Genomic DNA, 26,173 nt, shown 5'->3' on the forward strand with positions numbered 1-26,173 from the left:
GCTGACCTGGAATTCACTTTGTATTTTCAGGGTGGCCTTGAACTCACAGTAGTCCTCCTACATGTGCCTCCTGAGTGCTGGGATTAAAGGCATGAGCCATTATGCCCAGTTCAAAATATTTTCATTTTATAAGATATTAAGTGAGCTTTCTAGACATTCCACACTTACAAAAACTTATAGAAAAGCCATAGAGTGATTCATCTTGTATACCACCTACCCTAAAGATATGTATGTTCAACATAAAAATGCATACCCAATATTGGGCTTCATTGGCCTATTCACTACTAAGACAATTAGGTATTAGAATTAATAAATATTTCCTGAAGAATTATACCTACTCATTATTTAGTTCTTCAGAATATATCTTTTCAAACACTATTCTGTTCCCACTAAGATAAGGGGAAGTATTTCTGAAAGCATTTAAACAAGTAAAATACTGGTTTTGAAATAACCTAAGGGAAATGCAGATTGTTATCAAGAAGGAGAAAGTTAGTAATAATGTTATCATCAAATTAGTTACTCATTCACTTTCTATCTGTGGAAGAGATACAATCCCTTTTGCCATTATATTTTCTAGTTTGGAAGCTATGATGCAAAAATCATTCCATAAGTGTTACGTTATTATTTAGGGCCACATTTTGGCCCAATTTTCAGCAGCAAATAAATTATGAGGATGGCCACTACTGCTACGAAGACAAAGCTGCAACCACAACAAAATCCTACTTATTTAAAATATACTTCTAATTTCTGTAAATTAAAGTGTCCCTATATGCTACAAAGTTTAGGTATGTTTTAAAAACCAAAATCTATATTTAACATAAAATATGTTACCTATAACAAACATTAAGCACTCAAAAATACTTACCTTCTTGGAATATGGAAATTTTTTGAATAACTTAGATGGCCTGAGCCTCCTATAAAAAGGGTCTTGGATTTTTTAAAGTTTATTTATTTATTCATTTTCAAGCAGACAGACAGAAAAGAGCAGGCACACACAGAGAATATCTAGCCACTGCAAACATACTCCAGGTGCATGTGCCACTTTCTGCATCTGGCTTTACATGTGTACTAGGGAATCAAACCTTGGTTGTTAGGCTTTCATAAAAAGAACTGTTGTAAGATCTAAAAAGTAGGTTGGCTTGGATAGGATCAACAAGGCTGAGGGTTGGATCTAGAATGTTCCCCACTTGTCAAAGATTGGGGGGTAGTGGCATCTTTAAGAGGTGGGGCCTATTGGAGGGAAATTAGGTCTCCAGAGACATGTCACTTCTGAAGTGGATATTGGGACCCTGGCCCCTTTTGTCTCTTTCATGAGGTAATTCTTTCCTCTTCCTCATGTTTCTCACTGTGCTGGGTCTTGCCACAGACCTACATGCAACAGTCTAACCATGGACTGAGACCTCCAAATTGTGAGCAAAGATAGCTCCTCTTTCCTTTAAGTTGATGATGTAGGGTGTTTTATTACCATGACAGAAAGCTAACACAAATATAAATCATAGAATAACTTCTTAAGTATTATTTTGGGCAATGCTGGAAATGAACTTAGGACAATCACTCTATCCACTGGACTACACCTTATGTTTTAATTTCCTTCCTTCCTTCCTTCCTTCCTTCCTTCCTTCCTTCCTTCCTTCCTTCCTTCCTTCCTTCCTTCCTTCCTTCCTTTTCAAGAAGAGACAGAAAGAAACATAGAGAGAGGGAGCGAGAGAGAGAGAACATACCAGGTCCTCTATCTCCTGCAAATGAACTCCAGATGCATATGATACTTTGTGCATGTGGCTTTATGTGGGTACTGGGAAACTGAACATAGGTCAATTAAGGCAAGCCCCTTAATCACTGAGCTATCTCCTGCCCTTTAAAATTCTTTTGAGATTAATATTTAATAGAAACTATTAGAAGAATAAGCAAAAACAAGTGAGATATTAGAATCCCATAAAATTTACTTTTTAAGCAGAGTATAAGTAGGGGATTTCTTCAAACTATGATATCAGATCAAAAATACAGTGTCAGAGTGAACCAACTGTGACATCCACACAGGTGAATAGTGGCTGAAGATCATCCTTTAAGAAATAATACATTTAGGGCTGGGAAATGGCTTAGCAGTTAAGGTGCTTGCTTGTAAAACCTAAGAACCCATGTTCTTTCTACTCCCCAGATCCCACATTAGCCAGATGCACAAAGGTGAGGCAAGTACAAAGTTGCACATGCCCAGTAGGTGGCACAAGCATCTGGAGTTCGATTTCAGTGATGAAGCCCTGATGTGCCAATTTTCTCTCTCTCCCCCACTCTCTAAAAAGAAAAGAAATAATACATTTAATTTTAAATCATTAAAGCCCTAGTTGTAAAGGCAATTTTATTTCTATTTGATCCTATTATTTATAAATATATGTTTAAAATCAAAGAGAACTGGAGAAGACAGTAACTCAGCTTGAGAAACAGTGAACTTCCTACCTCTTCTTCTTCTTTTTTTTTTTTTTTTTTGGTTTTACGAGGTAGAGTTTTGCTCTAGTCCAGGCTGACCTGGAAATCACTATGTAGTCTCAGGGTAGCCTCGAACTCATGGTGATCCCCCTACCTCAGCCTCCCTAGTGCTGTGATTAAAGGCGTGCGCCACCACACCTGGCTTTTTTTTTCCACCTCTTATGGTTCCCTGTACAAGTGCCTGTGGTAATGGAATTGAATTATATTAACACTAAAGACTGAAATTTAGAAGAAAAAAAGAGAGCATAATATTTATTCCTGCATACTATACTCAACAGTCAATATGACAATCCTCACAGCCTGGCCAGACGGATGGGAGCCTCTCTACTTTGTTCAGTGTTTCTCAATATATATTAAGCATTATACTAGGCAAAGGAGTATACAGATAGGTAATTATTGTTCTTGCATGACTGCAGAGTGAATGCAGATGCATGAGCAGGTCACATCCTAGTCAGTGTGGTAATCCTTCTGAGTCAGGGCAGCATGTTTTATGCGAAACTCCACAGCAAAGGGAGGGCCTCTTGATACTAACTAGTGTGTCAAGGTCAGGCAGCAAATGGAACCAGGGGTTGAAACTAGGTTGTCTAAATTCAAGTCTCTGGAGATCCCAATGTGATCTCTAAAAATCAGTGAGGGGTCATACTACAAGTTACTCATTAAGCATTTCAAGTTTTTAAAAATTTTAATTTAATTTTTAAAATTTTATTTACTTAACAGAGAGATGGAGAGTACACGTACACACACACACACACACACACACACACACACACACACACACACATATGTAGAGAGAGAGAAGAGATAGGGAATGGGCACATCAGGGCCTCCAGTCAGCACAAATGAACTCCAGACACATGTGCCACTTTACGCATCTAGCTTACAAGGGTACTAGGGAATTGAACCTGGGTCCTTAAGCTTCACAGGCAAGCACCTTAACCACTAAGTAATCTCTCAAGCCCTAAATTTAATTTTTTTAAAATTTTTATTTATTTATTTGTAAGCACAGAGAGATAGAGAGAAGAAATATAGACACAGAGAATGGGCACATTAGGGTCTCCAGCCACTGCAAATCAACTCCAGGTGCATGCACCCTCTGGTGCAGCTGGTTTTACGTGGGTACTGGGGAATCAAACTGGGGTCTTTAGGCTTTGCAGGCAAGAGCCTTAACTGTTGCACCATCGCCCCAACTCCAAGAATTTCAAGTTTTATCTCTCAAAGGATAAATGTATATTGCCAGCATTAAATAGCAATAGGTTTAATGATATTACAAATTTCAAAAGCAAATCCTGACATCTCAACCACATTGCTCAGAGTCCTCCAGCCAACTCAAAATACTTCCAGGCAGGCTTGGTAGAAAAACTTCTAAAGACAAAGCAGACGAAGCTAGGATACATGAGTGTGATCAACAGGTTAGAACTGACCATCTAAGTCACTGATAAATTCTGCCAAAGTCACTAATTACATGAGGCCACAGACATGTTTCCTGACCCAGCAGATTGAGATGTAGTCATCCAGATGCATCAAAATAAGACAGCTAGACAAATCAGCTGAGGCCTGGCCAACATGAACAGAGCATGACTGGATCTTTCACCTTGGGTTAAAAGAGGGCTCGTCTGAGATCATACCAGGAATCACATCTAATGGATCTTGCTACCCCAATGGGCACTTTACAGACTTTTCATAGCTCATGACAATTAATGTAACTCAGATTTTAAAACATGTTAGTTGCTATGTGCTCTATATGCATTTATTTACTTAATCCTCAAACAACTTCATAGTAATAGCATTATTATCCTTACTTTGATAAATTAAGAAACTGAGTTTGAGAGATTAAATATCATATTCCAAGGCACAGCCAAAATTGATACCAAAGAAGTCAGACTCAATAATGTAAGAAGATTTAGACTTAGTCTATATGATTCTTCATAGCTGAAGTAATAAAGAGTATATGGTAGACTTTGAAAGAATTTATCTCAGATTAAGAAGGACATTAGAATCTTCTAATGGAATTTTAAGAAATTATTTGCATGTTACAAAACAATAAAAATTATTTTTCAAATAATCATAGGGAAGTCCTCATAAAAAATTGTATGGGGCTGGAGAGATTGCTTAGTGGTTAAGGCGCCTTGCCTACAAAACCAAAGGACCTAGGTTCAATTCCCCAGGACTCATATAAACCAGATGCACAAGGTGGCACATGCATCTGGAGTTCATGTTCAGTGGCTGAAGGCCCTGGTGTACCCTTTCTTTCTATCTCTCTCAAATATACAAAAATTATTTTAAAAAGAAATCAGAAATAACAGGGGGAAATCCAAGTTTCTTGCACATAATTTATGGAAAAAGAAATATTGTGAAACATAAACTATATTTGTGCTTTTTCAGGACTATAGATCTGTGTATAAATAGCCATAAATTCTTGGTTTCTTAAATCTTATTTCAGTCCTGCAGAGATCACTGCCCTATTAATCCTGAATTACCCAACAAACACACAAAACTTGTCTCCTGGCATTTTTGTTTGGTTTTTAGTCATTATTTTCTAGTTTAGACTGACCTGTTTATACCCACCCCATGGTAATCAGTAGTGATTCACTGAAGTTCAAGAGAAGCCATCTTATCTGTAAGGTGCTTATTTTCTTCAACTATAGTGTTCAGGTTTTGGGTTAATACATTTATGTCTACCTTTAAGAGACAAATGGAGGAAAGAAACTATGTCAGATCAGAAAAGTTATACTTGCAAAGTGACAGTTCTCGCTGTAGCTGAAAAGCGGCTTCTACATGGGTTCCTCTGTTCAAAGGGTAGCGTTTGGCCAGCCCGTGTGACTGCTCTGAGCAGCCCTGGACCAGCTGTGCTGCTTTAGCTTCTCTAGTAGTCACTGGCAAGAGTGCATACTTCAAGTGTACTAAAAGCCTTCCCAATGTTCAGTATTTGTTTACTAATTTAAGTTTATGAATATAGATGCAAGAATTCTCCACAAAAAATTGGCAAGATGAATCCAGGACTATCTTAAAAAGATTCAAGAACTAAGTGGTTTGTCCTAGTGATATGTAATATTCACTCTCAATATAGTTTGCCACATCAATAAACTACGAGACAAACCATTTTTTCTGCTTTTAAATTTTATTTGTTTATTTATTTGTATGTACATGTAGGTGCAGGTATATGCACCACTTTGCCTTTGGCTCTATGAGGGAATTGAGGAATTGAACCCAGGCTAGTAGGCTTTGCAAGCAATTTCCATTAATCACCGAGCCATCTCCCCAGACACTTAACCATTTCAATAAAGAATATAGGTTTCAAAAACTTTAACACTGATCCATGATTTAAATAAATTCAAACTAAAAATGAAAGAGAACTGCCCATACTTGATAAAATGGTATCTTTAAAACTCCTTCATCTGTTAGCATTCCTAATGGTCAAAAACTAAACCTTTTCCTCCTGAGACTGGGGGAAAAAGCACATCTGCTCTCACCATTCCTATTCAGCATCATAGTGAGAATATAGTCGGTGCAAGAAAAAGCAATAAATGATCAGACTGGAAAGAGAAATAAAAACTCATAACAGACATCTTTGCCTGCATAGGAATTTCCAACATGTCTGTAAAACAAATACTAGATAAGAGAGTTGTCAAGGTTGAAGGTTGTAAGATCAAATCTATTGCATTTCTATACACAATATTCCCACAGTTTCTATGTGGGATCAGTCCCAGGACCCCTCTCAAATACCAAAATATATGGATGCTCAAGTCTTTTATGTAAAATGGCATAATATTTGCATGTAGCTTATGCATATCATTTTGTATATGTTAAGCTATCTCCAGATCACTTATCATATCTAATGCAATGCAAACAGCTGTTATTCTGTGCATATTTGGTAATATACAACTTGCTCACAAATATTTTTAATAGATTATTAGCTGAATTCAGCAACATAAGCATACAGATATGGAGGACTGGCTAACAAACAATTATAACTTTATACTTATTTAAAATGTCATTCAGCCAGGCATGGTGGCACACTCCTTTAATCCCAGCACTTGGGAGGCTGAGGTCACAGAATGGCTATAAGAGCAAGGCCAGCCTGGGGCTACAGAGCTAGCTCCAGGTCAGCCTGAACTACAGCAAGAATCTTCCTCAAATAAATAAAAAATGAAAATAATAAAATGTAATTTTTCATAGTACCAAAACACTGAAATTATTATGTTCAATCCTAACAAAATTTGCAAAATAGGCTGAAAACTGAGCGAGGCATGGTGGTGCATGCCTTTAATCCCAGCACTCGGAAGGCAGTGGTAGGAAGAGCACTGTAAATTCAAGGCCACCCTGAGGCTACATACTGAATTCCAGGTTAGCCTGAGCTAGAGTGAGACCCTACCTCAAAAAACCAAAAACCAAAACCAAAACCAAAAACAAAAAAAAAACCTGACAATTACAAAATACTAATGACAGACATGAAAGGGCTAAATAAAATGAAGTATATTTTATTCATGTGTTTGAAAATTTGTTGTTTTGTTTATGTGAAACATTGTCTTTCTATGTAGCTCAAGGTGGCTTTGAATTCATGGTCTTCTTCCTACCTTACCCTTCCTACTACTGGGACTGAAAGTGTGAGCTACCACACTTGCTGAGATGCACCATCTCTAAAATGACAGTTCCATTTCCAACTAAAATATGCTAAATTTTTCTTGGAAGTCAGTAAGGTCACCCTAAAAAACAACTGAAACAGCTGGAACAATTCTGAACAAATAACATAGTTGAAGACTGTCCTTAATTATAAGATGACAGGCATCGTCAAGACTATTGGACTGGCAGAAGGAAAACATAGAATCAATAAAACTACAGACTTCTGGTCACTGTGCACAGACTGCACACTTATGGTCAACTGTTTCTCAAGAAAGGTAACAAGGCAATCCAATGGAGAAAGTGCAGCCTATTAAAAGATGCTGCTATAAAAATATCAGTGAAACTGAGAGAGCAAAGACCTTCAAAAACTCTTCCAAAGAAGCAAAAATAGCCAGAGTTAACCTTTTTAGAATTCTGGAAGGTAACAAAAATAGCCTAGGGAACACTTACTTAGGAAAATTGCTGAAGCTAGGTAAAGAGTGAGCTTGGTGCTGTTTTAACTTGTCCTGTTCTCAGCTCCCATTCTCAAGCTCTGCAGTACCTTTGACAACCAATGCCTGCAATTTCAGTGAAAACTCAGTGCTAGCAATTGCCAGCATTAGGAGACTGGAGTTGCTGCTCTTCCAAAGCCTGTTTTCCAGAGTGCTCACATTCTGTGATCTATTTGGTGATTCCTTGAATGACCTCACAAACAAGATTGTCTTAATTTGTGCTGATTTGGGGTTTTCTCAGTATAAAAAGCTTTCTTAAGAATTATTTTATCAGGGCTGGAGAGATGGCTTAGCGGTTAAGTGCTTGCCTGTGAAGCCTAAGGACCCCAGTTTGAGGCTCGATTCCCCAGGACCCACGTTAGCCAGATGCACAAGGGGGCACACACATCTGGAATTTGTCTGCAGTGGCTGGAAGCCCTGGCGTGCCCATTCTCTCTCTCTCTCTCTCTCTCTCTCTCTCTCTGTCTGTTGCTCTCACATAAATAAATAAAAATAAACCAAAAAAATTTAAGAAAATTATTTTATCTACTTATTTGAGAGAGAATGAGAGAAAGAGGAAGATAGAGAGAGGGAAAGAATGGGTGCATCAGGTGCACCCACTGCAAATGAACTCCAGATGCATGTGCCACCTTCTGCATCTGGCTTTATATGGATATTGGGGAATCAAACAAAGGTCCTTAGGCTTTGCAGGCAAGTGCCACTGAGTCATTTCTCCAGCCCCAAAAGCTTTTTTTTTTTTTTTAAATCAGATACATTTTCAAAACAAAACTTTCTGAATAATTTTGTAATTGTTTGAGGTGATAGGTAAGAGGTAAAAAATTAGCTAATTAGAAAACCCAAAAGATAGCAGGAAATGAGATAACTGTATGAAGATTTGAAGACTACCAATAAATTACTGAGACCCTAGAATGCCATGCACATGTATGCATGGGTTTTCATACATACATGCAGAGCTGTGTACATGTTGTGATGTGAGAAAGCCTCTAAATCATACCTATGACACACCTTGAGCTCTGTATAATCTGAACTGAAAGCTAAAGAACAGAGGTCACCTGATGAGAAGACTTTAAAGGCAGGCCCCCAAATGTGCATAATCAAAGAGCTGGCAGCAAAATTCAGAAATCTTGAAAGGAAGAAGGGCTAACTATGTGCAAGGCATAATAAGATAAACTGATGACTTTTCATCTGAAACTTAAGGGCAAAAGACAGTGGGAGGATACACTGAAAATGCTGGAAGAGAAATCCTCAACAAAGAATTCTAAATCTAGCAAAACTATCCCTCAAAAATGACAGAAGACTGAGGCATGGGAAGGTAGCTTAGTCTGCAAAGTGCCTGGCTTACAAGCATGGACACCTGAGTTTGATCCAAGAACCCATGTAAAAATACCTGGTTTGGTGGCATGCTATTATAATCTCAGTACTGGGAAGACAGAGAAAGGAAAATCCCTAGGGCTCACTGGCCAGCTAGTCTTTCCTAATTTGTTAGCTCATGGCCAATGAAAGAGCCTCTCTCAAAAATAAATAAATAATAAACAACCTCCCCTGCTGCAAAAACAACAACAACAAAAACAACAGGTGATTGGCATTCAGAGGAAGGACATGAGTGTGGTCTCTGGCCTCTGTGTGCACATGCACATTTATACATGCATACCTGCACTCAAGCATACAGATGTATGTTCTGCCTTATCAGTAATCAACTATAAGTGGATGGAATCATTTCATTTAAAAAGCAGAGATAAGCAGAATACAACTTTTAAAGATCTAATTTTATGCTTCTTATAAAAGATATATTTTAGATCTATACAAAAAGGGTTGAAAGTAAAGGATGAAAAAAGATATACAGTGTAAACAGTAAAAAGAACCAGAGTGAGCTGGGAATGATGGTACATAGCTTTAATACCAGCACTCAGGAGGTAGAGGCAGGAAGATTGCCCTGAGTTTGAGGCCAATCTAGGACCACAAAGGTCAGCCTGGCCTAGAGTAAGACCCTGTCTCAGAAAATAAAACAAAACAAAAATAAGAGCTGGAGGGCTGGAGAGATGGCTTAGAGGTTAAGCGCTTGCCTGTGAAGCCTAAGGACCCCGGTTCGAGGCTCGGTTCCCCAGGTCCCACGTTAGCCAGATGCACAAGGGGGCGCACGCGTCTGGAGTTCGTTTGCAGAGGCTGGAAGCCCTGGCGCGCCCATTCTCTCTCTCTCCCTCTATCTGTCTTTCTCTCTCTGTCTGTCGCTCTCAAATAAATAAATAAATAATTAAAAAAATAAGAGCTGGAGTGGCTAAATTAATATTAGACAAAATAAACATTATGATAAAAATTAGTGAGGTAAAGGAGAATATATATGGGAAAAAGTGTTAGTCCATCAAGATTATATGACATGTACAGATATATATTCATGAAATAAAGCCCCCAAACATGAATCAGAAGCTGACAGAACGGATGACAGAAGTCAAAAATAGACTTCAGAGTTCCACTTTCAATAATCAACAGAACGAACAGACAAAAGGTAAGCAAGGAAAAGGAGACTTGAGCAACACTACAAACCAGCAGGACCAAGCAACAGCCCTCCTGCAGTGCAGACTTCACATTCGTCTCAAACACACAAGGACCATTTTCAGAATATATGTCTGGGAAGCCCTAAAGTGACTAGTCAGTGAGCTGGGAAGGATAGAAATCATACAAAGTTTGTTCTCAACCACAGTACAATAAAACAATTGAGCCTAAGTATCCTGTGGGAGCAGATAACACTATCCAGAAGACACACACTGTTAGAAGAAATTTTTAGCACCAAGGCTGGGTACTTTCCAGTGACTTATTGGCCAGGGAGGACCCTCATGCCCTCAAAACATTACAGGCTATTGCCAAGGCTCTTGGTTGCCCACCAGAACTAGAAGATAAGACCCAACCACTGAAGACTCCATGTGCTTGGGCTGACAGACACTGAGAAACCAAGATGGAGCTGAGCTGGAAGCCTCCTTCCTATTGACTCGCTGTCATGAGTAAATCAATATAGTAGGGTAACCCTTGCTTAGAATAGTATGCTTCAAGCTATGTAGTGTGTGCAATCTTCAACATACATATACCATTACTACTTGAGGATGTAAGAGTGCTTACTGCCTGTATTATATCATCATGTATCAAATTATTCCAAGCTACCCCATAAAGATGGGCAAATATTATATATGAAATACCAAAAAAAAAATGTAAACTGTCTCTCAAAGATAAAGTGGCAGGTTCTTACAGGTACTTAGACTTAGGAAGCTTAAGTTAGCTTTTATATCTAAAATTCCAGCAGTGTCAGCAATCACCTCTTTGCCTTTTCCAGGCCATAAAGTCAGTCTCAGGGGGACTTCCTGGCTAAAGTACTTGGTGGACTCTGGCCATAGGCAGTCGTGACTCACTGGGACAAAGTCCCTGTGGTCATCCAGTAAGGAGCCCCAGAAGTGCCTTTGCTCCTGACGACAGTGCTCTCAGTGACATCAGCTACGTTACTCCTTCCCCCAGTATCTTGGTAATCAACAAAAATACTCGCTTCCTTAAGATAAGCTGGTAAAGCAGACAGCAAAACAGAAGGAAAAAATATGGTAAAACACCAAAATATAAAATGTGGAATACCTTGTTTTTAGCTAATTCTTTTTCCAAATTGCATTTTTCTTGAGCTATTTCTTTTTCTGCTCTATTAACCTGCCCGGGGGGAAGGGGGGGGGAAGAAATGGATCAATTTTATAGCACTCCAGGCTCTACTACCACAGACAGCACCCTGCATGCCATGTAATACCTCCACTGCAGAGAGAGCACATCCTCTCAGTAAAGGGGCCAACAGGGAGTCTCTGAGGCAGAGCAGACTTCAGAAACAGCCCTGCAATTAGAAAGACACATCTGCACGTCAGAGGCTGCCACTTTCCTCTAACAAGGGAGACAGGTCCGTTCCCCTTTAACTTCCACTGCCCCACTCCTTTTGGGGAAAACAGATGCTTCAAATCTGACCCCTAAACTAACAGGAGGATGGTGAATTGTTAGTTGGCCCTCACTAATGCTGTAGGATGGGCACATTGAATTTTGGCATAGACTACATGCTGAAGAGTACAGATCGGACAACTAGAAATTCTTCTAATGGGCACCTCAGACGAACAATCTCAATTTTACTTCTGTGCTTGGCTTTTGCACCTAGAGCACAATTTAAAAAAATAAAATAAAACTCCATACCTCAAACAGGAAGTGGGGTTAATAAGCTCCTACCTACCTCTCTTTGGCATCGCTCTTTCTCCTCTAGCAGAGACTTCTTCTCTTGCATTGATGCTTCCAGTTCACTTCGCAGTCTGACAATGGTTGATTCTAGAAGCTCCTTTTGTGCTGCTGCCCTCTTCTCAGCATCCCTTGCTTTCTGGATGCACTGATTATACTCCAGGGTTATATGGTTTCTGGAGGAAGAGAGCAAGGAGCACTTAACAAGGGCTACCTCAACACAGTGAGTAAATGTTCCTCTGGGGCATAACTGCTGCCTGACAACAGTTACAAAAATCTTCCAACAAAACCAGTTCCTAAAGGGCAGAATCTGTATCTGTGGTTGGCCCAGCAAATGTGAAATTAAACATTTCAGTAAAAGATAATAAATACAAATTTAGGTCTGAGAGGCGGCTCCGCAGTTAAGTGCACAACTTGTACAAGCAGGAGAGACTGGGAAGGCTTGAAACTGCTTGAGTTTGAATCTCCAGATCCCACACAGATAGCCACGTGCACCTACATGTAATCCAAGCCCCACAAAGGGGAACAGAGAGTGGGAATTTCCCAGGCCCTTAGAAACAAAACAAAACAAAACAAAACAAAACAAAACAAAACAAAACAAAACAAAACAAAACAGTAAGTTCCAGTATCAGTAAGAGACTTCAGCTCAAAATAGGAATATGCAAATAAGTGATGGAGCAGGACATCCAGCATTCTACTCTGGCCACCACCAAAGCGTACCCCCATACCCACTGCCCCAGATGAGCATATAGGACACTCACTGTAAGGGCAGATTCACATGCATACATCCCAACACACACACATGCATGCACACATGCACACACACACAGAACCAAAAATAAAAAAGAGAGAGAGAAAGAAATACAAACACAAGAATAAAAGTTGCACAAGCTGCCCATGAGTTACTTACAGATATGTTTGGAGTTGGGATTTCTCATTCTGAACAGTCTGTAGTTCACCTGTGATGCTGGCATGGGCTGCATCTAACAGTAAATTTTGTTCTTGAAATGTCTGTGTCATCATTTTCTGTTCCACCTGAATAAAGGGTAATATAAAAGCTGAGTTGTTGTTTGATAAGGTAATACTCAGAATGAGTGATCAAGTAAGTTAAGAGACACAAGTTTGGTTTCTAAAATCAACACCTTTTCTGCGGGGGTAGTTCTGAGTTAGGGTCTCGGGCTTGCCCAGGAATTTACTCTATAGTTCCAGGTTGGCCTAGAACTCACAGTAATCCTCCTACCTATGCCTCCCAAATGCAAGGATTAAAGGTGTATGCCACCACTCAGCCAAATAATGCCTTTTATGAAAATAATTTATTTTGATGCCTTTTCTTTTTCCTACTGAGTAGACTGTACTTGTGTATCATTTGTAGCTTTACTAGCCAAAAGTCAAGAGAAATCATTTACCTAGCCTGCTGAAAATTTTGTAAAATTATTAATGACAACATATTTTTAGACATAAAAATTACATTAATAGTGAATTGCAGGTCAGCCTGGGCTACAGCAAAACCCTACCTCAAAAAATAAAATAAAGTAAAATAAAAAATAAATAAAATAAAATAAATTACATTAAAGTAGCAGTGGGCTAGTTGGGAAGAGAAAAGAGATCAGTGCAAGTTTGAGGGGACAAGAGAGGGTAATGGGGGAATATAATCAAAATACATTATATGCATACATGAAAATATCATAATGAAACCATTATTATGTATAATTAATACACCTTAAAAAGTAAAAATATGGCTCAGGACATGGACTTCCAGTCAAGATGGCATCTGCCTAACTGTTCTGAACCTCCCAGGGAAGGAAAGGCAAGACGTTTAGGGTTCACTGGGTCTTCTAGGGGTGAGCAGACTAATAGACCTGCAGTGGAGGGCGAGGAGAAAATTAAGGAATCTGCTGATTCCCATGCTCTTGGGTAGCCTTCCAGTCCTCCAATCCCCTCAAGCACCCATCCTAGTCACAGCCCCAGCCACAGGCTCCTCCTGCAGTAACCGCAGGCAAGGGGACCCAGGCCAGCAGGCTAGTGTAGCCCCACGCACTCCTCCATGCTCTTGAATGCTGACCCACTCACTCCCCCACCCCCCAAGGCGCAGGCCCAGACCAGCAGGCTAGCATTTCCCCAAAAGGCGTTCCCACCACAGCAGAGCTTCACACAAGAACTCTGCCACCCCTGACCCCTGTGCACAGACCCAGGCCAGCAGGCTAGCAGACTAGCATCCCCCACAGGAATTCCTGCCACCACAGAGCTCCACACAAGAACTCTGCCCTCCCACCTCTGTGTGCTGACTGAGGGCAACAGGCTAGGGTTCTCCCAGGGGTCCTCCACACAGGAATACTGTCCCACTTGCCACCATTGCCCCTCACCCCAGTGCACTGACCCAGGCCAGCAGGCCAATGTTCCCTCAGGGGACCTCCACCCGTCAACACCTTCCCACTCGCCACTACCCCTACCTCTCTATGCAGACCCAGTTCAGCAAGCTAGAGCTCCCCAACTGCCACCAGGGGCATCCACATTCCCCTCCATACGTGGACCCAGGCCAGCAGGCTAGGCTTCCTCCCTCCTTAGGGCACCTCCATGACCCCTCCCCCGCCCCAGCTTGTCACCCGACCGACAGCAGTTCCATATCCCTTCCTGGCCCTGTCACAGGAACCAGTAGCCCCATCCACCCCCTGCTACAGGGTCACAAGGGACCTATTTGCTATCCCTTCACCCTTCAGCATGATGGAAGCAGCATGCATTCCCCTCCTCCCCAGCCCAGCTGCAATACCAGTATGTTTTGTCCCATTCCCTCCTATGCTGGTCCCCTCAGGCCACCTGACCGTGCAGTCCCATACCCCAAATCAGGGAACAACAAGCCCCTTCATCAGGTCCTCAGGCCCCTACCAGAGCCTCACAGGCTCCCTCCCTCTGAGCAAACAGGCCCCATTGCCATCAGAGGCCTAGTCAAATCAAACATAAAAGGGAATAATCACTGAAGACACTTCAAGGGTAGGCTACAGTTTCCTCCTAAATTAAATAAGATTCCTACACTGTGATGGGCAGACCATAGCACAAAAGAAATAACATGAAAAATCAAATGGAAGTAATCCAGAAAGTTTGCCCAGTCCCACAATGGATGTCTCTAGTCAAAACACAGAAGAGACAGTAGGATCAGAACCCCAAAATGAAGATACCAGCTATACAACCCTGACCAGCAAATAGCAGAACTTGCAGAAAAGCAGCAAAGGGCCAATAATCATATAAATGCTGTCCTCACTAGATGGACCTAATAGAAAAGAACCAGGAAGGAGTACAAAGACAGCTGAAGGATCTGAAGGAGAGCAGAAAAAAAGAAAAAAGAAAAAGAAGACCTCAATAATCAGCTGGCTAAGCTCAATGAAACCCTAAAGAAATGCAAGGTTGAATTCCAAGAAGTATTAAGAAAATCAGAAAATGATGTGAAAAGGGAACTTTGTTGGGCCTTGAAAGGCCCGGGCGTGAGGCCTAGTGGAACTTCCTGAGCCTAGCTAAAGTTTGGTGATCTGCCTCGGACTCAGCAAGACGCCTAATGGTTTCTGGCCTGCTACTTCTGTGAAGGAGTTGGAATTATCATTTCAATAGTTACAGTTTACTATAGGCCCTTACCTTTCCCCCCATCCTTGAATCCCTGCCTTCGTTCCCAACATTATATAGGCAACTGCTTGTAACAATAAAGTGAGTTCCTGTTTCGACAAGACTCCCGACTCAGTGTGGTTTTTCTCCGGTGACTAGGAGAGGTTCTGAGTCGTCTGATGCTCATCCTTCTCCTCAACCCCTTGGGAGGAACCAGAGGACCTGGTCCCTCCTCAGCACTACCTACCCACCGGGGAGGAGCCCGGCAGAACTTGACAGAGGGATGGATACTATACATAATAAAGCAGTAGAAAATATAAACCAAATTGAACAAGCCCAAAACTCTATAGAAGCTCTCAAGAATAGAGTCAGCCATGTGGAGAATAGAAACTCAGAACTGGAAGACAAAACAGAAAAAAGAGTTTTTGAGTCCAAAAGTTTCAATAAGTTCAAAAATTTCTGTGAACAGAACGTGAGGGGACCATGGGATATCCTTAAAGTCCCAACATTCAGATCACAGGAATACCAGAAGGGGAAGAAATACAGACCAAAGGCATAGAGAATTTATTCAACAAAATTATCAAAGAAAACTTGCCCACTTTCTCAAAACAAAGTCCCATCAAAGTAAAAGAAGCTAACAGAATTCAAATAGACTGGACCAAACGAAAAATTCTCCAAGATATATCATCAAGACTGTAAACATCAATACAAAAAAAAGAGAAAGTCCTAAAAGCAACTAGGGAGAAACGACACATTACATATAAAGTTAACCCCATCAGAATTACTTCAGACTTCTCAATGGAAACCCTGAAAACCAGAAGAGCCTGGAATGGGACACTGCAAAGTCTAAGAACCTATGGCTTCAAACCCAAGCTACTCTATCCAGCAAAAGTATCCCTCATAATAGATGGTGAAAGAAAAACTTCCCATGATCAAACTCAGCTTTACAACTATATGAACACAAAGCCAAACCTGCAGAGAGTACTTCAGGGAATTCTCCACACAGAAGAATCAAATAACTAACCTCAAGTGCCTACAAGAAGCAGATCACAATTACCAAACTTAGAGAAGGCACAAAAAACTACAAAGTCCAAGAAAACACCAAACCACATAAACCACCACGGTATGGCAGGAATTAAATCAAACCTCACAGTCATTACCCTTAATATTAATGGCCTTAATTTATCCATCAAGAGACATAAGCTAATAGGGTGGATCAGAAAATTAGACCCTTAATCTACTGTCTTCAAGAAACCCAATTCACCACTAAAGACAGACACCTCTTCAGGGTGAAAGGTGGAAAATGATACTCCAAGCAAATGGAAATAAGAAACAAGCAGAAAGGAGTATTTGAAGAGAAAACCAGCTCTACAGAAAATACTTGAAAGAATCCTCCATGCTTAAGAAAAAGAAAAGCACACATATAAGGAACCTGAAAAAAAAAAAAAAAACTCAAATACTAGTTAACACAAGAGAGCAAAGGTAAAACCGAAAGAACTACAAAAAATGGCAAAAATGAATACACATCTTTCAATATTTTCTCTTAATATCAATAGCCTCAATGCCCCAACCAAAAGGCATAGGTTCATAGACTGGGTTAAAAAGCAGGATCCTTCAATTTGTTGCCTCCAAGAAACCCACCTTTCTACAAAGCATGGACGCTATCTTAGGGTGAAAGGTTGGAAAATGGTGTTTCAAGCAAATGGACCTAGAAAACAAGCAGGGGTTGCTATCTTAATGTCTGACAAGGTAGACTTCAGTCCAACATTAGTTAAGAAACATAAGGAAAGTCACTATATATTGATTAAAGGCACCCTCCAACAGGAGAACATTACAATCCGAAACATATATGCACCTAACATGGGGGCTCCCAAATTCATCAAACAAATGCTACTAGAACTAAGGTCACAGATAACACCAAAAACAGTGGCAGTGGGTGACTTCAACACCCCACTCTCATCAATTGACAGGTCATCCTGGGAAAAAAATAAACAGAGAGGCATCTGGACTAAATGATATCATAGAAGGAATGGACCTCACAGATATCTTCAGGACATTTCATCCAAATGCTACAGAATATATATTCTTTTCAGCAGCACATGGAACATTCTCTAAATAGACCATATGTTAGGACACAAAGCAAATCTTAACAAATACAGGAAAATTGAAATAATTCCTTGCATTTTATCTGACCACAATGGAATTAAACTACAAATCAGTAGCAAAAAAGGCTATAGAGCATACACAAAATAATGGAAATTAAACAACACACTACTAAATGATGAATGTGTCAATGAAGAAATCAAAAAGGAAATCAAAAAATTTATAGAGTCAAATGATAATGGGAACACAACATACCAAAATCTCTGGGACACAATGAAGGCAGTCCTAAGAAGTAAATTTATAGCTTTAAGTGCCTATATTAAGAAATTAGAAAGGTCGCACGTAAATGACCCAATGCTTCACCTTAAAGCCTTGGAAAAAGAAGAATAATGCAAATCAAAAATCAGTAGATGGGAAGAAATAATAAAGATTAGGACAGAAATTAATGAAATAGAAACAAAAACAACCCAAAGAATCAATGAAACAAAGAGTTGGTTCTTTGAAAGGATAAACAAGATTGATAAACCCTTAGCAAATATGACCAAAAGAAAGAGAGAAGAGACACGAATTAATAAAATCAGAGATGAACAAGGTAACATCACAACAGACTCCAGAGAAATTCAAAAAATCATAGGGACATACTATAAAAGCATATACTCCACAAAGTATGAAAATCTGAAAGAAATGATTTCCTTGATTTATATGACCTACCAAAATTAAATCAAGATGAGATTAATCACATAAATACACCTATAACAAGCATGGAGATCCGAACAGTTATCAAAAATCTCCCAACTAATAAAAGCTCAGGCCCAGATGGATTCACTGCTGAATTTTACCAGACCTTCAGGGAAGAACTAATGCCATTGCTTCTTTTTTTTTTTAATATTTTGTTTTGTTTATTTATTCATTTGATAGACAAAGAGTGGGGTGGGGGAGAGAGAAACACAGAGAGAGGGAGAGAAAATGGGCATGCCAGGGCCTCCAGCCACTGAAAACGAACTCCAGACGTGTGCACCCCCTTGTGCATCTGGCTTACGTGGGTCCTGGGGAATCGAACCTGGGTCCTTTGGCTTTGCAGGCAAATGCCTTAACTGCTAAGCCATCCCTCCATCCCTACCATTGCTTCTTAAGCTTTTCCATAAAATAGAAAAAGAAGGAATCCTACCAAATTCCTTCTATGAAAACAGTATCACCCTGATACCAAAACCAGGCAAAGATAGAACAAAAAAAGAAAATTACAGACCAATCTCCCTCATGAACATAGATGCAAAAATTCTCAACAAAATATTGGCAAACAGAATATAAGAATATGTCAGAAAGATCATTCACCCTGACCAAATAGGCTTTATCCCAGAAAGGCAGGGATGGTTCAAATACGCAAATTGATAAATGTAATACATTATATAAATGGAGTGAGGGACAAAAATCATAGGATCATCTCATTAGACACAGAGAAAGTGTCTGACAAAATCCAACATCCCTTCATGATAAAAGTCCTACAGAGACTGGGAGTAGAAGGAACATATCTCAATATAATAAAGGCTGTTTATGACAAGCCTACAGACAACATATTACTAAATGGGGAAAAACTGGAAGCTTTTCCACTAAAATCAGGAACAAGACAAGGGTGTACACTGTCCCCACTTTTATTTAATATAGTACTGGAAGTTGTGGCCATAGCAATAAGGCAAGAGACACACATAAAAGGGATACAAATTGGAAAGGAAGAAAGAAATCAAGTTATCATTATTTGCAGATGACGTGATTCTATATATAAAAGACCCTAAAGACTCTACTATCAAACTGTTAGAGCTGATAAATACCTACAGCCATGTAGCAGGATACAAAATAAATACACAGAAATCAGTAGCATTCCTATATGCTATCAACAAACACACAGAGGATGAAATCAGAGAATCACTCCCATTCACAACTGCATCAAAGAAAATAAAGTACCTTGGAATAAGCCTAACCAAGGAAGTAAAGAATCTCTACAATGAAAACTATAAAACACTAAGGCGAGAAATTGCACAAGACACTAGGAAATGGAAAAACATCCCTTGTTCCTGGATTTGAAGAATCAATATTGTGAAAATGGCAATCTTACCTAAAGCAATCTACACATTTAATGCAATCCCCATGAAAATTCCAAAGGTATTCTTCATGGAAATAGAAAAAACAATCCAAAAATTCATTTGGAATCACAAAAAACCTCGAATATCTAAAATAATACTGAGCAACAAAAATAAGGCTGGTGGTATCACCATACCTGATTTTAACCTATACTACAGAGCCATAGTAACAAAAACTGCATGGTGATGGCACAAAAGCAGATATGTAGATCAATGGAACAGAACAGAGGACCCAGATATAAGTCCAGTTAGCTATAGCCACCTGATATTTGATAAAAGTGCCAAAAATACTCATTGGAGAAAAGACAGCCTCTTCAGCAAATGGTGTTGGGAAAACTGGATATGTATCTGTAGAAGGATGAAAATAGATTCTTCTCTCTCTCCATGCACAAGAATTAAATCCAAATGGACTAAAGACCTTAACATCAGACCTGAAACTCTGAAATTGCTAGAGGAAAAAGTAGGGGAAACCCTTCAACATATTGGTCTTGGCAAAGACTTTCTGAATATAACCCCAATTGCTCAGGCAATAAAACCACAGATTAACTACTGGGACCTCATGAAATTACAAAGATTTTGTACTGCAAAGGATACTGTGAATAAAGCAAAGAGGCAACCTACAGAATGGGAAAAAAATCTTTGCCAGCTATATATCTGAGAGAGGATTAATATCTAGGATATTCAAAGAACTCAAAAAGTTAAATAATAAGAAGTCAAACAAGCCAATTGAAAAAATGGGCTATGGAGCTAAATAGAGAGTTCTCAAAGGAAGAAATATGAATGGCATATAAGCATGTAAAAAATGTTCTACATCACTAGTCATCAGGGAAGTGCAGATTAAAACGACATTAAGATTCCATCTCACTCCTGTCAGATTGGCTACCATCATGAAAACAAATGATCACACATTCTGGTGGGGATGTGGAAAAAGAAGAATTCTTCTACACTGTTGGTGGGAATGCAATCTGGTCCAGCCATTGTGGAAATCAGTGTGGAGGTTCCTAAAACAGCTAAAAATTGATCTACCATATGACCCAGCTATAGCACTCCTAGGCATATATCCTAAGGACTCATCCCATTTCCTTATAAGTATATGCTCATCCATGTTTATTGCCACTCAATTCATAATAGCTGGGAAATGGAACGAACCTAGATGTCCCTCAACTGATGAGTGGATAATGAAGATGTGGCACATTTATACAGTGGAGGTCTACTCAGAGGTAAAGAAAAATGAAGTTATGAAATTTTCAGGAAAATGGATGGATCTGGAAAGGATTATACTAAGTGAGGTAACCCAGGCTCAGAAAGCCAAGCACCGTATGTTCTCCCTCATATGTGGATCCTAGCTACAGATGATTGGGCTTCTGTATGAGAAGGAAAAAAACTCAGTAGAAGAGTCCAGTAAGTTACAAAGGAGATGTAACAGGAAGAGAAAGGAAGGGAGGAGGGTACTTAATAGGTTGGTATTGTGTATATGCAAGTAGAAGAATAGATTAACAGGGGTGAAAAAGCCCAAAGTGAAGTCAGGGGAAGAGATTGAGTAAAGGAAAGATGGAGGGAGGGCTAATCAAAATCTAAGAGGATACAAATAAATCATATGGAATCCTCTGGTTTCGGACAATGGAACACTCAGGAGCCATAGATCATTGTTAGAAAATTTTCAGTGCCAGGGATGGGAAACCTCCAGTGAGTTGTTGGCCAGGGAGGTCCCTGATACCTCCCAAAGTTATAGGCCACTGCTGAGCCCCTTAGTTTCCCACCAGGAATAGATGGTAAGACGCTATTGCTGAAGACTTCACATACTTGGGCTGCAAGATCACTGAGAAATCCTGCTGGAACTGAGCTGATAACCTCTTCCATGTAGACCAGCTGACAGAAAGCTGGAAGAAGCCATTCTACATGTAGTTCAATGGGAGAAAGAGATACCACCAGTGAAGATACTCAACAGTGGACACTGCAAGCCTTTTAATTGGCCAGCCAGGCCAAATGAGCCAATGGGTGCAATAGTGGCACGTCTGTCATGGTGGAAACTAACTGCCCTCCAGTTGGACTGTAGGCCCACTCCATGGGGGAAAACATATCCCTGATACTGAAAACTTAAAACAGGGGTAGTCATGAGCCCTAGGAGTGTAACATCTGCTGATGTGTGGAAAAATGTGTATAGTTTGCTTATCAAACTGCCCAGTAAGCACTTCTCTTAATATTTATACCCTTATATTAATGCTACTCTCACTTTGTGTAAAGAATCTTCTCTTTTCAGATGCTAGTGACTTTGAGATGACTCAGAAGGTATCATAGTGGTGGAAAGAAGTGGCTGGAGTACTGAGTAACATCTCGATCACACCTTCCAAGGCTCAGGGTCTAATGTGGAAGAGGTGGTGGAAAGAATGTGAGAGGCCAAGGAAGGGTAGGACTCCATACAACATGCTCCCTCCAGACATAAAATGGCCTGGATATCCACGACCTCATAGTGCCTGACACTACCTACACAAGACCATCATAAGAGGAGGAAACGACCATGACATCAAAATAAAAGAGAGACTGATTGAGATGGGGAGGGGATGTGATGGAGAATGGAATTTCAAAGGAGAAAGTGGGGGTGGGGGGAGGGAGGGTATTACCATGGTATACTTTTTATAATCATGGAAAATGTTAATAAAATTTGAGAAAAATAAATAAATAAAAAACAACAAAGGAAGCCTGAAAAAAAAAAGAGACAAGTAGGCATAGCTATACTAATATTGGATAAAATAGACTTCAAACCAAAAGTAATCAAAAAAGACAAAGATTTAATCCCAGCACTCAGGAGGCAGAGGTAGGAGGATTGCCGAGAGTTTGAGGCCACGCTGAGAATACATAGTGATTTCCAGGTCAGCCTGAGCTAGAGTGAGACCCTACCTTAGAAAAACCAAAAAAAAAAAAAAAAAAAAAGATAAAGAAGGCCATTTCCTACTTACCAAGGGAATGATCCAACAAGAGGATATCATAATAATTAATCTTTATGCACCAAACTTAGGTACACAACAATTCATAAAAGAAATCCTTCTTGACAACAAAATAGAAATAACCACCAACACCATCATAATTGGGGACTTCAATAGTCCACTATCAGCAATAGATTGATCTTCCAAACAGAAAATCAACAAGGAAGTGAGGGCTCAACAAAACCATAGTACCAAAATGTGATACAAAACTATATATTTGATGGTCACAACTCTATACTTAATATAAGCAAGGTTAAAATAAAACAAACAAAAAACCCCCAAACAATCAGAATTCCAAAAGGCAGTGAAATAAAGAGCATTCTTAGAAGAGAACAATGTAAACAAAATGGAAGTCACAAGATCTTTGGAGAAAAAACAAGTATTTTAGAGTCAGTTACAAGTATATATACCGCGATTATATAAAAATAGGAAATTTTTCACTTGCACTAAAGTCATGATATTTGAGAAGAAACCATAAAAAGCCATTGATTGTAAAAGCAAGTCAGCCCTCTGATGTAAGGTGGAGTACTAATCAAAGGATTAATACTTGGGGGCTGGAGAGAGGTCAGCAGTGATGTCCATTTCCTGTTAAAGCATATAGGCCTGAGGGGGCCTGAGACTGCGAGAGTTCAATTTTCCAGATCCCTTATACAATAGCTGTGCATGGCCATGCAAGCTTGCAACCCCAGCCCCACAAGGGAGCACAGACCCAAGAACCTACACAGCCAAGTCAGCTCCAGAATCAGCAAAGACTCAGGCTCAGAACAAGACCAGGAGGAAAAGTGTGAAGCCCTGGTGCATCCATTCTCTCTCTGTCTCTCGCTCTCTCTCTGATTTTAAATAGATAATGAAAGTAAAAAATATCATTTTTAAAGGTGTGTGTGTGTGTGTGTGTGTGTGTGTGTGTGTGTGTGTATGAGTGTGGGCACATGCATGCCACAGCATCTGCACGCAGGTCACAGGACAACTTTCAGGTGTTGGTCTTCACCTTCCACCATGCTTGAGCCAGTCCTTCTCTCATTCTTGTTATTTTCTACTGCTGAGCTGAGCGGAGCTAGCAGTTTGCCAGACTCTGGTTTAGGAGCTTCCAGGAAATTCTCTTGTCTCTGACTTCCATCTCACTGTCAAGTGTGCTGGGATTACAGAAGCTCACTGTGGCTTCCAGCTTCTACATGGGGTCTGGAGACCCAGGCTTGGCTGCTCAGGCTTGAGTGGCATGCACTTTATCCACTGACCCATCTCCCCAACCTGATTGATTTTTTAAATGGGCATTATGGAGGATGCCTAAAATTCCAGTACCCAGGAAGCTGAGGCCAGAGGATCAATAGTTGGAAGCAAGCTGGTATCTACACAGCAAGACCCTATCTCCATACTCTCACCCCACAAAAAGCAAAATGTAAGTACACCTTTGGAATTTACTATTGACCTATTTTATTTATCCAGTTGACCACAAACTTTCTAATTTCTCAGCCAGGTTGAATTCCTCTTGCCTCACTATCAGAAATCCTCTATTGGGCCTGGGTCTGGGGAGGAGTGGGAGAGGGCTTATCTAGCATGCGCAAAGCCCTGGCAGTCCTTGGCACTGTCCTGCACATGGTGCTGCATGCCTATAATTCCAGCACTTGGGAGGTAAAAGCAGGAGGATCAAAAGTCCAAAGCCATTCTCAGCTACATAGGGAGTTTGGGACAAACCTGGATACATGAGACCTTGTACAGAAAGTTCCTAGTGTCCAGTGAATACCTGCAGAATGGCATGATGATCAGCAATAATACTAGCATTTTCCATCTTCGCAATCTTTAGCATGCTGCTTAGCTCTGCACACTTTCTGGTCAGTTGGCCATTCAAAACCTAAGGCAACATACACAGCAAGTCACAGGTCTTCTTGATAAAGAATTATTTCACTTACATATCATTTTAATGATTGAATGGTACCTCAATATATGTATGTGAGTATCATGTGGCTAATATATCACCAATTAATATTTCATTATTTTATAAAATACTTCCAAATGTTTATAGAGTCAGCATCTTAAAAAATTCCAAATAAAAAATGATTATATAAAATATGTTTATTTGACAGAACAACTGAAGCCTCTGGCATTTTACTGATCTGGTCTTCATAATTTTTAACACATGTCAATTATAGCAAAATATCTGAGTGAATGGGAATTTACAGTATAGGTGCCTACCTAGTGTGGCAGAATTTCATTCTCATAATTATGCCATGACTAATCAGAATTATTTAGTCAATAACATAAAATATCCAAGTTCCTTTACCATCAGTTGATAGTAGTTATGAAAACAAATTATAGAGAATTTTAATATCATAAGATTAATCCTTCACAATAAAACAAAAACCCATGTATCAGACATGTAGTTAACAATTCTTTTGTCTTTTGGTATTTTGAAATTTGTGTGTGTGTGTGTGTGTGTGTGTGTGTGTGTGTATGTATGAATGCATGTATGTGTGTGTGCTACTTAGGGATAAATCCAGAGCCTTAAACCTGAAAAGCACTTGCTCTACCACTGAACTAAACCCCTGAGCCCTGGTCCCTGAAATCTGTGTTCTTGTGACAAATATTCACCTGAATTATCATTATTTTTTCAAGGGAGATTGGCTAAGAATCATGGGCTTAATGACCAAGTACACTGAAGACAAAGATACATCATTCTAAAGGAACAGGAAAAAAGCACAAAAAATAAAATGGTTAAGAAAGAAAAGATGAGGGAGGCAGAGATGGCTTAGCAGTTCAGGTGCTTCCCTGCAAAAACCAAAACACCCAGGTTCAATTCTCCAAGACTCAAAAAAGCCAGATGCACAAGGTGGCACATGCATCTGGAGTTCATTTGCAATGGCTGAAGGCCCTGGCACACCCATTCTATCTGCTGGTCTCTCTCTCTTTCTCTCAAGTAAATAAAAAAGAAAGAAAGATAAGAGAAATGAAAGCTGATCTGACAGGAGCATAAGTGGTGTGTGGCAGTCGTTAGGAACACACTGAGGCATGTTAAAGCCACAACAGATATATAAACAGTTCACCAAGGAATGCCAAAGTGATATATGGGAGAACCCTTGCTCCTTGTAAAGTAATAGATAATTTGTTTGGAACTAGATTACCCGAGCTCATACTCAAACTCTGTCACTTCCTTGGCTATGTTAGTAAGCTTCTTTGCGTACTTGCTTCCTTATCTTTAAATTGTAAGTGCTTTTTATTTTCTAGCGAAATCGCGAGGGTTACACTTAGTAATAGAAAGTGCTTAGAATTGTGCCTGGAATATGGAATAGGCTGACTTAAAGATGTTAGCTAGTATTAGTAGATAAAAAATACCAGTAGTTATTTCATAAGAGATACATTTAGTTTTAACTTCTTTATTATAAAGGACAGCAGCACTAAGACCTTAACACTGCTGTAATCAATTTGTGCCCACAGAAAAGTTGAGTGACAAACGCTTCACTGGGCTCTGTGATAACTAATCCCACTGGCTTGCATTTTTGGTGACTTAAATATACATGTATATATTAGTATT

At 39.8% G+C, this 26,173-nt stretch overlaps 1 protein-coding gene across 1 annotated transcript in view; it reads right to left on the minus strand.

Moving 5' to 3' along the window:
- Nucleotides 1-26,173, minus strand: part of Ccdc150 (coiled-coil domain containing 150) — a 102,668-nt gene that overhangs the window by 44,476 nt on the left and 32,019 nt on the right. The window contains 5 exon segments of the mRNA XM_045148368.1: nucleotides 5,047-5,160; nucleotides 11,205-11,273; nucleotides 11,833-12,010; nucleotides 12,745-12,869; nucleotides 24,389-24,496. Coding sequence (XP_045004303.1) covers nucleotides 5,047-5,160; nucleotides 11,205-11,273; nucleotides 11,833-12,010; nucleotides 12,745-12,869; nucleotides 24,389-24,496 — 594 coding nt within the window.

The sequence above is a fragment of the Jaculus jaculus genome, chromosome 4, assembly GCF_020740685.1.
Source record: "Jaculus jaculus isolate mJacJac1 chromosome 4, mJacJac1.mat.Y.cur, whole genome shotgun sequence".
Classification (NCBI taxonomy): domain Eukaryota; kingdom Metazoa; phylum Chordata; class Mammalia; order Rodentia; family Dipodidae; genus Jaculus; species Jaculus jaculus.